At 35.1% G+C, this 17,941-nt stretch overlaps 1 protein-coding gene across 2 annotated transcripts in view; it reads right to left on the reverse strand.

The window, feature by feature from the left end:
• Positions 1-17,941, reverse strand: part of RABEP1 (rabaptin, RAB GTPase binding effector protein 1) — a 90,943-nt gene that overhangs the window by 30,892 nt on the left and 42,110 nt on the right. Inside the window, exons 3-9 of one of the 2 annotated variants that reach the window (XM_043903510.1) lie at positions 15,604-15,807; positions 13,675-13,835; positions 10,440-10,559; positions 6,065-6,200; positions 3,523-3,701; positions 1,652-1,699; positions 1,398-1,529 (exon numbers count right to left, since the gene is read on the reverse strand). In XM_043903510.1, the coding sequence (XP_043759445.1) occupies positions 1,398-1,529; positions 1,652-1,699; positions 3,523-3,701; positions 6,065-6,200; positions 10,440-10,559; positions 13,675-13,835; positions 15,604-15,807 (980 nt within the window). The remainder of the gene's footprint in view (positions 1-1,397; positions 1,530-1,651; positions 1,700-3,522; positions 3,702-6,064; positions 6,201-10,439; positions 10,560-13,674; positions 13,836-15,603; positions 15,808-17,941) is intronic. The other variant, XM_043903511.1, reaches the window with a different exon arrangement.

Raw genomic sequence — 17,941 nt, forward strand, 5'->3', positions numbered from 1 at the left:
GCGCAAAGCAAAATCAGGCCAAGGTTCCCAGTGCATGAGCCAACACAGAGAATGTACAAAAACAATTACATAATACTTTTCAGTGTCCATTAGGATTTTTTTAAAGCATTTTTTCAATGTCAAATAATCCATAAACATGGAAATATGAGCCACCAGGAAGTAGACTATACATGGTTCAGCATAAATCTGCAAACTAAACACAAACATGACACCTTTGAAAGTGAGACAAGATCCATATCCAATTTAACTGAAACTGGTTCACCAGGCAGGGAAAGGAGGTGGGGGCGTGAGTATGAAACTCTAGACAGTACAGACAATGCACATGAGCATGGACAGCTAGTAGAAAGCTCTGCTGTGATGAAGCGGAGAGCATGGTAAATAAGGCTCTTATATGGCAAGCTAGGGACCTTAGTTTTTTACCCTAAAGTCAATTAACAGAAGCATTTCCTTTCCTGAAAGGAGGTATTAGCTGGAGTCCTGAAGGATGAATAGAAGGATTCTAGAACTCAGAAAGGCAGAGGGAGGTAAACATTCCAGGTGAAGGAACCAACATGTAAGGCAGAGAGTACAGCACAACAAGATAACCAATGTGGTTAAAACAGAGTGCATTTATGAAGTCTTGACTATCTGAGTAAGGACCTTGTACTTACTTATGTAAGTAATGTGACTGAGTGGTAGTTCTGAGTAGGGGAGTAGCCTGACTATAGCTGCACTCAAGCAAAATAGTAATAGTAATTAATAGTTGACAGTAATGCTGAGGGTACAGTGGAGTGGGACAGGATAAAAACAGGAAACGTAATGAGGAGGCACTTGCCACATGTGGGTGAGAGGTGATGAGGCCACAGGAACACCGCCTTACATTTTCCACCTCCAGGTCTCTCTACTGGACTCATTCCTAACACCGAAAATGTCCTACCCTACCCCCATCAGAGTCTTCCAAACCCAGCTACTGTTCTCAGGGCTTAATACCTAATACTTGTTAACACTCAAATACATGCCATAAAGAATTAAGTGTTTCAATACTTTAGATAATTTCTTTCCCTTTAAACAAAAGCTCAAAGTATCAGAAATATTTATTCACATCAGAAAATATTTTGCAGATATTATTTAAATTTTCTTCTAATGTTTTAATTTTGGAACCACCAGAAAAAAGAACATCTAACTGTTTCACAGACCATGAGAGAACCTGCACGTTTCAAACAGAACTACCTATAATACTAACACACACACACACATGCATAATACTGTAAAAATAATTGAATATAAAAGTCATTTTATCTAATTTTCACCTAGTAGTATATGCACTTCCCATATGAACAATGTAACTGACTGATGTATGGGAAGCTAAAAATGGAAATATTGTGTATATAATGGTTTTAATTACAGAGTCACTGTACCTCCTCATTTGATAACTGAGCTGAAGAGTCTTCATGAGTTAAAGCACACACTACTGGTATTTTTACTTCCTCCTCAACATCTGTTTTTTTGTGATCCTTTCTCTTACTAAGTCTTTGCTGTTCATCTTCCTCCTGAAAGTTAGGAAGAAAAAATATATATTACTCAGGTAATGTATACTGAATGGTTCTTTAACCACTCAAAACAAATATAAAAGTACACTATGTGAAAAGCCAAACAAAAGAAAGCAAATCACCTCCTCTTCTTCAAGTGATCCAAGAAAGAAAATTAACACAGAATGTTCCTTCAGGTTATTATGGAAAACAAACGGGAAAAAGTTATGGCATTACACATCCATTTGAAACATGTACAAATAAATATGAAATACAGATGAATTATTAAAGCTGATACAATAATTCACTAAATAGAGATGAAAAATACCCTCAATGCCCCCCGCCCCCAACAAACACTCTAGTGGTGAGGGACAAACATACAATTAGACTACTATTCAAGTATGTACAAGGTTCTACAGAAGAACAAAATAAAGATTTCATCTAAGGCAGCCAGAAAGGGGACCCAAAGAAGGTAACACTTTAGCTGGATCTTGAAGAATTGGTAAGATGAGTCTGCCAATTTGGAGACAAGCAAGGGTTTCAGGGAAAAAACTACATAAAAGGGGCAGAGGCATGGAAGAGCAGGCATATGAATAGCAAGGTACAGGGAGAAAGGGATGATGATTAAGTGCTTAGACTCTAGAACCAGAGACTGGTCAACCCTCAGATATGCCATTAGTCCCTGTCTCATGTAGAAAGTTTTCTTGTGTGTATCTGTTTTGAAAACCACATGAGATAAAAGTTTACATACAAAGCCTTGGCACAATGCTGACACGCAGGCCTTAAATGACCAGTTCTGGAGTTTAGACTGTTCTAACGGGAAGCACCACCAACTCGATGGACATGACTTTGAGTAAACTCCGGGAGTTGGTGATGGACAGGGAGGCCTGGCGTGCTGCGATTCATGGGGTCTCAAAGAGTCGGACACAACTGAATGACTGAACTGAACTGAACTGAACTGAATGGGAAGTAGAAAAAGCATGATTAGATCTGTACTTTAGAATCTAAATCCTCAAGTTGACTGTGTCTACATACAAGGTGAATGAGTCAGACAAGAGATAGAAAAGAAATTTAAAAAGAAACTTCTGAAAAACAAAATCTAACCTAAACTATACAAGGTAACTTGAAATATTTCTTACAATACCTAGAAAACTTCTGAATAGCTATCCTAAGAAAGTATTTTCCTAAGAAAGCTATCCTAAGGAAGTATTTGTATATACAACATATATACAACATAGTATATTAGCTGTAAAACAATTTGAAAGAAAGAAACGCCCACTACACCTGTCTTTTCACACCACTCAGCCTCTCCATCTCCACCCATTACCTTCTAATAAGACTTTTAGAGCAATATCACAAAAGACATGGCCTGCTGCTGCTGCTGCGAAGTTGCTTCAGTCATGTCCAACTCCATGCGACCCCATAGATGGCAGCCCACCAGGCTCCTCTGTCCCTGGGATTCTCCAGGCAAGAACACTGGAGTGGGTTGCCATTTCCTTCTCCAATGCAGGAATGAAAGTGAAAAGTGAAAGTGAAGTCGCTCAGTCGTGTCCGACTCTCAGAGACCCCAGGGACTGTAGCCTACCAGGCTCCTCCGTCCATGGGATTTTCCAGGCAAGAGTACTGGAGTGGAAGACATGGCCTGTATTAACACAATGAGATCTGTACTTTAGAACCTAAATCCTCAAGTTGAGGATTTAGACTTCTCAGACTTCTGTCTGAGACGCAGACAGAACTGTAGAGAAAGATTTTCTCAGAAATATGCACTACTGCACCGGCAGACTGAAGAGGGTCATTTCTAAACCATTCCTTCCCACCCACCCAGACGAGGCCATTTCTAAAGTTGAAAAACAAAATCCCTCAAATACAACTATAATGTTTTCTGAAACAGCATACATCAACCTTGTTTCAGGCTTAAGTCAATATGTATTATACATAAAGTAATATACGATCTCATGTTGGGGTGGGCTGGTTTACTGACAAAGCAAACAAATTCTACAAAACCACTATTCACCTGATCTTTCTTCTTCAGTTCTTCAACTTGTCGGAGCTGTTCAGAAGTTAGCACAATTTCCATTCGCTGCATGTCCCTCATCAGCAAACGTTGAGACTCCAGGAATTGGTCATTGGCCTTTTGCCACGTGTGTTTCAACTGGTTGTGTTGTTGTCGCTCTTGCTCCAAGAGATGGCAAACTGTTTAGGAATCCCCCAATCAAAAACACTGAATTTTAATGGTAGGCAATTTCTTTAACATAGGCCTACCAAGCCAGGTCTGGCCAAATGTCTTCCAGTCTAGGATTCTGTCTCTGACAAGAACCCAGGGCAAACTGCCATAGATCAAGGCAGCTGTTCCCACACCACCCCTCTAAGCAGAGTCTCTCAGAGTATGTTCCTAGGAAGAGGAACATGTGAAAAAAAGATTTCTGAACTCATTAAGTTTCAGAAACTTAGGTTAAAAGCTTTTTTTTTTTTTAGTGAAAATGTCTTTATTGCAGGACTTTGAACTCAAGGTCTTAAGTATATCTATGTTCCCTTATAAGGTAAAACATAATACAATACGTCCCAAATTTATTTTACCAAAAAGTCCTTTCCACATGCCACTCACATAACATGTTCTAGGGAATACATTTTGGGAAACATTGCTCTTACAGCCAAAGGCACAGTCACCACTCCTAATTTAATACATTCTGAATAAACTTGTTATCCAGGAATCCTTCTTGAGCCCATTTAGTTTGACCTCTCAGGATAAGTCAAAGAATCTTTGTAAATGCTTCTGTTATCAACATTCATCAGCTCAGCCATCTTCAGAAAAAGGAGGAGATGGTATCATCTATCAGCCCATCCACCTAGTCATCCAAGTCAGAAACCTGAAAGACGACTCATACTTCTGACTTCTCCTCACCCAACACATTCAACTGTGACAGAGGCCTCTAATAAGGCTACCTCCTGTTCGATATGACAGCCATCGTCTGCCTTCTGCCTTAGATTTAGGACACAGACAACTACAACAGGGGTCCCTCCGTTACTCTTCCTGCCACTTGTCTGGACCTCTCTATCCTACCCTCCACACTGCTGTAAAACTTAACTCTATAGAAGGTAAAATTTAAAACCCTTCGGAAAAGCCAGACACAAAAGACACAAAACTGCTGCTTAATTTTTAAGTATCTTCTTTTCATGTAAATACTGTTTTTCGGTATGACTGTTTCAGTAGAAATTACTCTATCCCTTTACTCATTTTAGTGAAACTTCTCAGACACTTTCCCAGGCATATTAGGGAGGTTTAGTAGTCTTGCACTATTGCTGGAAGGGGTTGGGACATATAGGTTAAACAGAAATTCCTATTTCTTTTGGACACTCTTTCAGAGTTTGGGTGTCTTTTTGACTGCAGTAGCACTTTTGAAAAGCATCTTCTGAAAGCCAAAGACTCAAATTTTGGATTACTTTAATAACATTTTATAAAATAATTCTGTAAGTTTATATAATTTCACTATCCCCACTATTTTGGGATAAAAAACGCAATTTCCATGAATTTTTTGTGAAAGAACTATATTTTCAATGACCACAGTCCTAAATTTTCACATTAAAACATGTTACTAGTATAAGCTACAACAAGTATAAAATTTCAAGAATTCCATTTACATTTAAATAATAATTTAGATCTTTATTTTCACTCACCTCCAACTGAAATTTAGCATTTCCTTCAATTATAAAATATAGGCAACAAACCACAGTAAGTATAACAATACCCATCAATTGTTCACCAACAAGTCATAGATACTTCTGTATGTTAGTAGAGTTGTTGCAGATATCTCATTATTTATGCTCATCACACTTCAAAGTTACAGTAGTTATTACACCTGGTACTGGACCTTGTTATTTAATGTATTGATGAAACAGTACATTTATTACTATACCGTAAGTTTGCAATTATTTATATTTTCCTGTTTTATAATATAATTAATTTCTTGTATGTATTTTATGTATTAAAAACATGATTTTGAGAGGGTTTCACAAGACTGCCAAAGGAGTCTGTGACACAAAAAGTTTTAGAATCTCAGGTATATAAGATTCATTAGAAGAATTAAAAACAAATGTATATCTTAATGGGAAAAGATAAGTCTATTTCTCCTACCCTGAAAAACAGAATCAATTTCTGCATCACTCTGCTACTAGGTTAGCAAAATAAAAATTATCTCTTATAAACAGGGGTGTTAGTTAAGAACACCAGAATATACCACCTGCCCTCTCTCCCATTTTCACTTTTGCCAATTCATTTCCATCAAAATAGGTCTGGGGCAAAGCAGTTTAAGCAGAAATTCCCTATTCCCTGTCTGCCCAGAGCTTATGACCTGTGAGTTCTTACTAGGGTCCTGGAGAAACAAGAAGCCACCAACAATCCAAATACCTTTTCAAACCAACTGTAAACTAACGTGTCGGACTGGCATTTTGGAATTTGTTATTGTTATTAATCAAAACCAATTTTACTTACATAGTTCTCTTAGAGACTGAGATTAAACATATAAAGTGTGTGTGTGTGTGTGTGTGTGTGTATTTACCTTCATGCAATTCTTTCCGAAGTTTCTCAGCATCTTCCTGTAAAACGGATTTCTGAGTATTCAAAACAGCTACGTACATCTCTAGATCAGTCCTACAAGATTTCTCAGCTTCCAGATAATGATTCAGCTCTTTCACCTGAAAAAGATGCAATTCTATTAAACTAAAACTTCCAACAGTTTCTACCTTAGGCATAATATTCTGGGGTTGTCTTGAAAGAAAATTACATTTATATTTACATAAATTTAAATTTACCACCCAGTTTACAAAACAAACACATACTTACTATAGAAAACTAGGAAAATAATATTTTCCCAGCTCAGTCGTGTCTGACTGTTTGCAGCCCCATGGACTATACAGTCCATGGAGTTCTCCAGGCCAGAACTGGAGTGGGTAGCTATTCCCTTCTCCAGGGGATCTTCCCAATCCAGGGATTGAACCCAGGTGTCCCACATTGCAGGCGGATTCTTTACCAGTTGAGCCACCAGGGAAGCCCAAGAATATTGGAGTGGGTAACCTATCCTTTCTCCATCAGATCTTCCTGACCCAGGAATTGAACCGGGGTCTCCTGCACTGCAGGATTCTTCACCAACTGAGCTACCAGGGAAGCCCGGGAAAATAACATAATTGACAATAATTAATAGTAAGCATTATCCATAATCATCACCAAAGTAAATATGCAATTGAGATTACACACAACATCTTTGTACCTAGCTTTTAAAAAGGTGGTTACAAACTCTACTCCCTGAGCAACACACACATGTGCTCATTTTATCACATACTCAGTGAACCCAGGTTACTGAGGTTTTATTTTTCATTTTTGTTGTTTTTAATCAGTGTATTTCCTAAAGATAAACATGGTGTCATACTCTTTCAAGTTTGCTTTTCTTTGATTTCTGGCGAGATAATTCCAAATGCCTTAAATTTACAAAAAGGAGACATTTTCATAGGCATAGATTCATGGAAAAAAAAAAGGGGAAGTCATGACAGAAAAAATAAACTCATACCATAATGAACAGAAACTTGAAGCAACTGCAGAGTACTTTTAAAAATCACATCATTTTTTAAGTGTCTTATTTCTATTAAATAATTAACTACAATATTCAAGTACTAACAATATAGTCTAATGTCTGAAACAATATCAATAACCAAAATAAACTGTAATCTTGCCCCATGTAAGAATCACTTGCTCTACCTTCCCTTATAAATTGTCCATCCTAAATTTTGGCTATGTAACTTTCACCTTTTTCAAATGGTTATGTCTCATTCTACTTTCAAGGTCATATTTATGCCTTTTATCTTCCCATTTCTCCAACTTGAAATAGCTGGCTGATCTGTTTTCAGTAATCTTCACTCCTAGACCATTAAGTCATGGACCAAAATGATTATTTAAGCTGCCGCTAAAGGCTGTGAGCCAATCAGAAATGCACTAATCAAGCATGACATAGGGCTGATTTGTCATCAGGCACTTTCCCTATCACCTGGAGAGGTGGTAATTCAGTTGAGGGTAAAGGAAATTCAGTATGTCCAATATGTTACTGCTTTCCCATTTTAAAAAAATCAGTTTCACCGCTTTCTTTCCAGTTGCTATGCCTCATTTCTTTACTGTGTCTTACTGTATCATCTAGGACCACAGAAGCAGTCTGAACAAAATCAATGAGCACGAGTTTCCTCATATTGCTCCTGTCATTAACAGTAAGGTTGCTAAACATTCACCATGATTTTGAGGTTTGCTGAAGGTTTGATAAACAGCCCTTTATTTATTATTCAGTTCAGTTCAGTTGCTCAGTCGTGTCCGACTCTTTGCGACCCCGTGAATCGCAGCACACCAGGCCTCCCTGTCCATCACCAACTCCCGGAGTTTACTCAAACTCATGTCCATTGAGTCGATGATGCCATCCAGCCATCTCATCCTCTGTTGTCCCCTTTTCCTCCTGCCCCCAATCCCTCCCAGCATCAGGGTCTTTTCCAATGAGTCAACTCTTCGTATGAGGTGGCCAAAATATTTATTGTTACAGGGTGTTTAAATTTATCAAATGCCTTTCTAAATCTAAGATGAATATATTACGTTTCTCCTATAATCTCTTTATGTGGTAAGCAAAAATAATAGGTTTTCTGGTGATATATCATCCTAAATTACTGGAAAGATCTCCTCCACTTTTTTCCCGACCACACGCTGCACCAAGTGGCATGTGGAATCATAGTTCCCTGACCAGGGATCAAACCTGTGCCCCCATGGAACACAATTTTAACCGCCAGACTACCAGGGAAGCCCCAGGACAATCCCTTTTTGATCGTGGTGTCTTTTTTGCATTTTTTCTTTTAGTTACTCTGCTGAAAAATTGTTTCTGTTTCTTAAATGAGATAGATCTACAATTTTTTTGTTAACACTTTTTAGTGAGTTTGTTTCTAATGAAGTTATATAAGTCTCATAAAATAAGTTGAGAGCTTTCCCTCTTTTTCTATTCTCTAACACAGTTTGTAAAATATAAAGATTCTTTTTCCAAGAGGTTTGAAAAAACTTGCCTGCAAAACTAATTGAGTCTAATATCTCTGGGAGGAAAGGAAACAGGAATAAAGGAATTCCGACTATAAACTCACTTTCTTTAATAGGTATTAACTACATCGGCTTTCCTGTTATATACCTTGAGACAATATTGGCTAATTATTTCTTATTAGAAAATTTTTCATCAATCTTATTTCATTTCAAATTTATTGCTGTGACATTGTTCATAGTATTTATTATTTTTAAGTCTCAACTGATTTGTAGTTATTTCCCTGCTTCATTTCTAATGGTTTAAGTCTTTTTGTTTTTTTTTCCTGATTAGTCTTATCAGGTTGACATTTTTCCATTTTCTTGTTTTTCCATTTTTTTTCCATTATATTTACACTCTCAATTTTCCTTTTGCTTTTCTACTTCACTAATTTCTGTTCTTATCTGCATCACTTCCTTCCATTCATACTGTTTGTACTATTGTTCTTTTAGATTCTTGAGTAAAAAAATAAAATCACCCTAAATATTTTACAATTCCCTTTCCCATATGAGTTAATTTTTTTCATATCCAGACATTTTACCTTAACTATATTTTATTGTAAATAATTAATAACCCATGGTCAGAGATCTGGATTTGCATAACAAATCTTCAAAATAAAATTACTTTTTCTTTGTGACAATGAAAAGTATAATGTACCTAAAAATAACAATACTTTATTCCATGCACTATCCTCTTAACTACTATGCTCTACTACTGTGTAAAATAGTCTTTCTCCTAAGGACAGGATTCTGTGTCTATCACATCTAAATTACTGACCAAGTTGCTCAAAACTCCTATATCCCTACTAATATTTTTTTTCTGATTGCATTATCATATGCTAAAGGACAATTTAAATCATCTACTATGATTGTGAATAATTCTCCTTTTAATTGTCACTTTTTAGTTTACATATTTCAAAGCTGTGTAAATGCGTTCAGGTGTATGACTGTCATAACTAATTGATGGATTATAAATTAAACAAGGTCCCTCTTTATCTCTATTAATTCTTTTTTCCTTTCATCCTGCTTCATAAATGCTGTATCAACTTTCTTTTGATTAGAATTTACGAGGCATAGCTTTAAATATCTCTTTTTATCAATATTACCTTGTAGTTTTATTTTAGGTTTGTCTCTTACAAGCAATATAAATTTATATTACATTATAAATTTAAAATCCAGTCTCTTTTGGTAGGTAATTATCAGCTTACACTTACTAGAATTACTGATACACAATCCATTTCTACACTCCTACATTTTTTTCTACACTCCTCTATAGTCCTTTTGATTACTACCTCTAAATTTTTTTTCTTTCCTACTTTTTAAATTAATTATTAAAATGTTTGACAATTCCTTTCCCATGAGTTAATTTTTTTCATTTTCAAACATTATACCTTCACTACAATTTATTGTAAATAATAACCTGTGGTCAGAGATTTGGATCTGCATAACAGCAAATCTTGTTTTTTTTCTATTGGGTCTTTACAGCCAACAAATCCAGCTGTACTACAGCTACGTAATTTCTAAAAGATCGATTCTAGGGCTGATATCAGGAAACAAAGTCACCTTTGAACAACTTATTTTCCTTCAAAACGAGTGATACTCATTTTGATAAGAAGATAAACACTGACTACGTAAGGAAGCAGCACAAGCAACACTATTGTCATTATTTTAAATATCCATAAAGGCAAAATCATCTCCAAGCATTTTCTTGCATTTTAAAGAAAGCAAGATTCTGACAATACATAGTCTAAATTACAGTTTTTACTCCCTCAGTATTCTAATTTTGCTCAAAGCATAAGGGTAGAACTTTGGCTCCAAGCAAATGGATTACAACTTTTCACAACCTTTGAGGCCTCCAGCTCTTTAATCTTGTCTTCAGCCTCTGTCAGTTTATCTTTCAAAGCTGCAATTTCCTTCTCCATAGGCATCACAACAGACCGAAGTTTTTCAGCATCCTCTTGGGCCTGTTAAAAAGAATTAAATGCCACAACTTACCGATTTATCACTTTTCTAAGAAATAATAAGCTAGCAGACACTGTATGAGCGTTCACAAAACTGAACCATGTCTTACTCTTAAATGCTGCATTACTTTGAATGTCAAGTCATAATCACAGCTTTATCAAATATTTCATTTAGAATTCAGGAATAAGTAGGAAAATGTATTCACTATGACAAACTTGAATTTTTTGTTTGTTTTGGAAAGTGAAAGCAGGTTTATTTAGACAGATTATACATTCCATAGACAGAATGTGGTTGTCTCAGAAAGTGAGAGCAACCACAAGTGTGACTTTTTAACTAGATGAGTAACTGAGATGAAAATATAGATATATATATATGTGTATATATATAAACGCATATAATAAATACTTTAATTTTTGTAATTCTGGTTATGAAATTTTAAAAACCATAATCTCTTACAAATACAGAAAGGACTAATTTTCTAACATAAAAATAGAACATTTATTTCCTAAAATATTAGAAAATTATATTTCTATAAAAGGGCTTCAACCTAAATTTTTAAACAGAATATTATCATTTTACTTTTGACATCTAAATGAAACAAACTCAAAGAATAACCCCTAAAGCCATGGTGTTTACCATCCTTCATTCTCAAAAACAAAGATTAAAAGCAAACATCCATAAACTAATAAATTGGTAAGAAACTTAATTTTCACTTTATACACATACGTATATTTATACAGAAACAAAGACCGACTCAAAAAGTTCACTTTTTCCCTTCTAGTGAAAATTAAAATTAATCTTATTCACTGAATTTAAACCAATCCAAGCTTATCCTAAAGTGCTTGTGACAGGGAAAATATTACCTATGCAGAAATGTGAGTGAAGATTAAAAAAACAATTGATATCTCTCAGAAAAGAGTGACATACTTTGTTTGCCAGTGCTTGCAAAGTCATTTCATCATTTATTTTATTTTGAATTAAGTCCAGTTAGGAAAAGATATGTGAGCTTAAAATATCTTCAGTCAAGGCTAATTTGGGATGTTTATAGAGATCTGCTGGTAAAAATCACCAGGGGAAAAAAAGGAGAAAAGCAACGAAGAATTTAATACAGATTGAGTCATTTATTAATGCAAAGATGACTTCACAATTCTAAGTGACACATATCAAAAAAAGAAACTTTTAAAGATGACTTTTTTAAATGACAGAAAGGTCAATAGAAACAAATCTAAGACACTATCACAGCCAAGAGAAACCTAAGAGTCATGACTGAATGTAATATGGTATCCTGGATGTGATTTTGAAACAGAAAAAAAGAACTTGGGTAAAAACTAACGAAATCTGAATACAAAGAAAGGACTTTTAGTTAAAAATAATCAATACAGATTTATTAACTGTGACAAATCTAAGATACTAATATTAAGATGTTAACAGGGGAAACTGGGAGTGAAGGATATGGGAACTCTTAAGTTTCAGTTTTTTTATAAATCAAAAACTGTTCTAAAAAATAATGTTTATTTTAAAAAATAAAAAATTTTTTAAAAGGATAAAAAGTGGACTGTGGAAATCATGATTATGAATATACTGTTGTTGTTATTGTTTAGTTGCTAAGTCATATCCGACTCTTTCACAACCCCATGGACTGTAGCCCACTAGGCTCCTCTGTCCATGGGATTTTCCAGGCAAGAATACTGGAGTGGGTTGCCATTTCCTTCTCCAGGGGATTTTTTTGACCCAGGGATCAAATCCATATCTCTTGCATTGGCAGGCGGATTGTTTACCACTGAGCCACCAGGGATGTCTCTTATGAATATATTAGAAAAATGAAAAAGAAAATTATCCTCATGTGAATGGTACTGTGGCTCAGAATAAAATATCTAATCATAGCATTAACTATGAATTCATCTCAAAAGCCTTGAGAGAACTGAAGACTGTCTACTGTGGCTAACTATGGTAGATGACTAAGTGACTAGCGATCATGAAGACATTGTTAGATCCTCATGAAGAAGCTGAATTACAATCTTCTCCTGAAATAAGACAATGAAAATAGCTATTCCTCAAGGTTATAGGCTTTTGTTCTAGGTGTTGAGTTCTCATATGATTTTTACATTATAAAAAAAAATTAAATAAACTTCTAAATACATAATAGTAGTCCTTGTATGAACAAAGATTATGGTAATCAAATTCTAATTACTATCTTATATGTGATTTCAAATATACATATGTATATAAATTAAGAAAGCAAAAGTTCCTATAATGGCCTACATGGGAAAAGAATCTTAAATTAAAAAAGTGGATATCTGAATATGCATAACTGATTCACTCTACTGTACACCTGAAACTAACATTGTAAATAACTATACACCAATAAAAAAAATTTTTAATGAAAAATAAAAGTTTACATAATCAAACTGGCCAAAAAGTTTTTTAAATTTTCTCAATGATAAAATGTTCCATCTTCTATTTTAGTTGCTCTATCTTCAGAATCTAAAATGTTCAAGCATAATATGCAGTACATACATGACACTGGAACCACAGTATATTGAGAAAGAAGGAAAACTTAACACCTATTCTCAAGCTTCAGTTGAGACCAAGCAACAACATTCATTCAAGCAATATTTACTAAGCACCTATGAGCGAGACACTACCCTAAGCATTTAGGATACACAATAAACAAAGACTCCCACCCTCATGAAGCTCACATTCTAGTGAGAAGGAAAAGGCAGCAGACAGTCAACATATCAAATAGGAGAACTCTGTGTACATTATAAGGAAATAAGTGCAACAGAAAAAGAAAAATCAGAATAAGATCCGAGCAAGTTGTGGTAGGTGGGGGAGGGAGATGGGCAGGTTGCAATGTCAAATGGGGTGGTCAGGACAGGAATCATGAGGTGGAAGCAACTGGACAAAGATTTGAAGAAGGTGAGAGAGTTAGCCATATATAAATGTAAGGGAAGGTCACCAAATTATTTAGTACTCTATTTAGGTCTGTGTCCAAATAATTTCTCTAACAGAAAACAAAACAATAAAATTTCTATTACTGTAATAATATTAGTTAAAGCATTACCACAAACATATTTGGATTCAAATATTTCTACAAATGAATACATTCCTCCATACCTTTTTCATTTCATTTTCTAAATTTTCCTCCTCTTGACCTTCAGACAGCCTTCTCCTTAAATCAGCTATTTCCCTCTCTGCAGATTCTCGATACTGTGCCCACTGTGTTCGCTCCTGCTCCAGCCTAAGGTGGAACTGGTGCTCATAGTCACGAACTGTTTCTACAAAACATCACCAAATATTTCATGTCTAAGCATTCTGGAAAAAATGAGCTGGCACACTAAAATTTTAAAAGTAGTTATATAAAGAACGTAAGCAAGCCTAGTTTCTGGAAATAATTCACTAAAAACACTAAACTAACATTTCCAGTTCTTACTACACATAGAAGTTTTCCTAAGGACTTTAAATTATCTCTAATCTTCAGAATAAACCTGTGCCACATATTTTATAGATGAGAAAAAGCTTAGGAAAGGTTAAATACTCTGGCCAATGTCTCGTAACTAGAAAGAAACAGAGCTAGAATTCAAACCTAAGACCAATTCTAAAATCTATGTTCTTAGATAAAACTGTATGACTCCCAAGACAAACATAACATGCGTTCCAATACAACTACTATATGAAAGTGTGAGAAAAGGGACATAATGTTTTACTATAGACCAAGATTCTAAAGTGAGACACAAATTCCATAAAATCTTTATAAAACAACTATCTTCAAGACAATCCTAAAACGTGCTAAACACCACTGGTTGTCCATTAATTTCCACTCTTTTTTCTTTCTAATAAAACCCCAAATTTGTTCCAGAAATCAATGGCCCAATTTAAAATCTAAAATTTCTACATGTCTTGGTAGTTATGTGTAACCAGAAACCTCTATAAACTGGGGGTTGAGGGAGGGAGGGCAAAGGGGAAATATGCTGAAGATTTCTAGAAAATCTTTGCTTTACTGAGGTGGACTGGAGGAGCAGTCATTTTTTTCAGCCTCAAGGTAAAATGAAGTTGAAAACTACATGCTAAGGATGAAGAAATAGAAGAACTGAAGGAGCCTAGGACACTGATGATATCAGGAATCACTGTACCCAGCCCTAGATTACCTACCTACGAACTTCTCCTGTGAGAAAATGAACTCTTATTTGGGCAAGCTGCTATGGTGGGTTGTAACATGAGGATCAGAGTAATCCCTAGATGACAGCCAAACACTCAGAAACAGTGCTAGTCTTACTTGCCGCCTTATAAATAGTACTAGGGCAACAATGACACATAACTGCAAAGACAGGGAAAAAAGTAACCACTGTTTCACATTTATATTATTAACTAAACTAATTCCAGAAACTCAAAAGATTCAGGAGGCAGCTTATATCATTATCATATTTTTCAGAAATTTAAGAAGTAATTAAGTATGGGACTTCCCAGCTAACAGCTGATAGAGATTAAACCACCACTCTTCCTTTAGATCTACAGTCACCAGCAAGAAGCTCATTAAGCCTGTTCTAACTCATAGGCCACTCTACCTCACAGACTGAGTGAAAATTTCACATAAAAATCCAAATTTTTCTTTAAAATGTAAAAATACGGCAACACTGGACTTGATGGAACTAACAAGTATAAATAGTAACTTTACTCTTTGCATGGGAGGTCTCTCCAGCACACTTCCTTTGCCCATACAACTTCATTCATTGACATTACTGGCCTGTCTCCTATAAAAGAATCCGTTTTGAAGCCCTGTTTTAAATCTTATAATGAACTACAGTTTTCATTTGTAACACTCTCATCATAATTCTCCATCATTAAATTTGTTAAAGATACAGATGATACACTCCGTTTATGATTTCACTGGCTTCCCTTTTATTTTGAATATGACAGTACATCTTAGAGACAGTAATACATAAAAGCCATAAATGAAACTCAGGATATATTTTAAGACCTTCTGCAAATGTCCTCAGTCATCAGAATCAGTTATCTTAGAAACTCATAAAATAAAATTGTCTTTACCTTTCATAACAGCCTGAAGTGAAGCAACTTCTTCTCTCCACTGTCTCTTCACTTCATCTATAGCTTCTTGCTTGGTATTCTCAGACACCGTGGCAATGGCCTTGATGTTTTCCATCTCTGCTTGGGCTTCCCACAACTGTGTCCGAAGATGTCCCAAATCATCTTGTGCAGCTTGTAGAACTGCATTTTGCCTCTTCAGATCCTCTGGGGCAAAAAAGTAAAAGACTTTCCATTAATGAAAAGTTCACCTTTATCAGGCTGACATTCCAACAAAGAAATAAAGCATGAAGTTTATAATGTTAACATTCCAATGAAGAAATTAAGCATTACATTTTTAAATGTTGACTTAGGAAATGAAATCATTTTAATAATTAAGGTATAAGGTATGCTGGGTTTCACAAATCAATTAATTATTAACTATGTAACCAAAGAGTGATTAAAGCCATACTTTTAGAGCTAAACTGAGGCTCTTCCACTTATTGGCTAAATAAACTTATTTAAACTTTCTGGTCTCAATTTCCACATCTACAAAACTGGAATAAAAATAACCACCCAGAAAGTTGTTTTAATGATAAAACAATTTATTGAAATACAATTCAAGAAATGGTTGAGGACTTCCCTGGTGGAAAAGAGAAATGAAAGCCAGAGTACATGGCAGTTACTAGGTTAAGGCTTTTTTAAAGTTGGGATTAATTTTTCAGCACCCCTTTACTACACTTCCCTTGTGGCTCAGCTGGTAAAGAAACCGCCTGCAACACAGAAGACCTGGGTTTGATCCTTGGGTTGGGAAGATACCCTGGAGAATGGAATGGCTACCCACTCCAGTATTCTGGCCTGGAAAATTCCACGGACTGTATATAGTTCATGGAGTCGTAAAGAGTCAGACACGACTGAGCGACTTTCACTTACAATATCTTTTTTTTTTTCACTTACAATATCTTAAATATAAAGTCGATCTAATGTGCCTACTACACGATTTAAGCCTAAATAGCACAACTGTTTGCCCAAATTGACTTCAAAAAAAAGATAAACAACAGTATATGTGGGTGTTCTGTTTTCTTACACCAAACCACTTTTTCATTTTTTTAAAGTCCTTCTCTGTATCATGGATAGAAAATGGTGAGTTTTCATCTATAGCTCCCTATTAACAGAGAGGTTGAACATCTCTTCATATATTTATTAGTGACCAGTATTTCTCTTTAGTGCTTTTACCTGTGATTTCTGATGAATTTTTCTTCTAATTTGGGATATTTTACATATACTGGATATTAGTCTTATTTTATCTTACAAAACTTTTCCCAGTCTGCTGTTGTTTTGTCTCAACTTTTTTTTTAATGTCTTTTGCCATCTAATGTTATAAAAAATATTTATGCAGAAGAACTTCTCATCTTTGCAAAATCATCAATTGCATTTACAGAGCACAATAACTACCTCAACCAATGGCAAAATAAGATCTAAGACTACCACTAACCTGCTGTGTAACTTTAAAGGAATCACACGGCCCTAAAGCCAGAATAACAGGAACACATGTCTGCATAAATGTCTAAGTACTTGAAAAAATCAAATAGATAAATCAATTATAGAACTTTTAAATGTTGTAAAGATATTCAATATTATCAAACCACCATAAGAATTAACTAACAATTTGGTAGTTCAAGTAACAGGAAAAAAAACTAGTCATACTAATTTTAAGTGAAGTCATTTAAGAAATCTGTACTCTCTCAAGGTCAGTTTCACATCATTTTGTCACCACCATTAAAATATCTTGAAACATTAGCCAGAGGCAGGTATAAGAACATTAGCTACAGAAAGTAACTATCTAAAGTATCTTGAAGGCAAGCTGGATATCTAAGAAACAGTGGTAGGTGTGTGACTGGGAATGACCAAGAAACTTGAGTAAAGACATAAACACGTGAAACCACTGAAGGTGTGTGTATGCGGGTGTGTGTATCAACACTCTAAGTGCTATTTCATAAAATGTGAAATAAAAAGCATTATTTCTGGAATAGCTTATCAATTTCTGAGAAATTAATACAATTCTGTCAAGGCTGCAGTTTATATACTTAACACCTCCTCAGGCTAATTATCCCTGCTACTTCTGACTTACCAAAAATTACATAGGGCTATTCACTACCATGTCGTCACTATGAATAGAAAAACTTCAAATAAATATTAAACCTAAATACAAATTTTGGCTTGCTTTCTCATAGTTAAAAGCAGTGTAGAGATCCTGGAGGAAGAGCGGATCAAATTTAATTCCTGACTTACTTTGTAAATATTTAGATAAGACAAAGGTTATTTATTATATATGATATATAATATATACATTAAATATATA

The sequence above is a fragment of the Cervus elaphus genome, chromosome 5, assembly GCF_910594005.1.
Source record: "Cervus elaphus chromosome 5, mCerEla1.1, whole genome shotgun sequence".
NCBI lineage: Eukaryota > Metazoa > Chordata > Mammalia > Artiodactyla > Cervidae > Cervus > Cervus elaphus.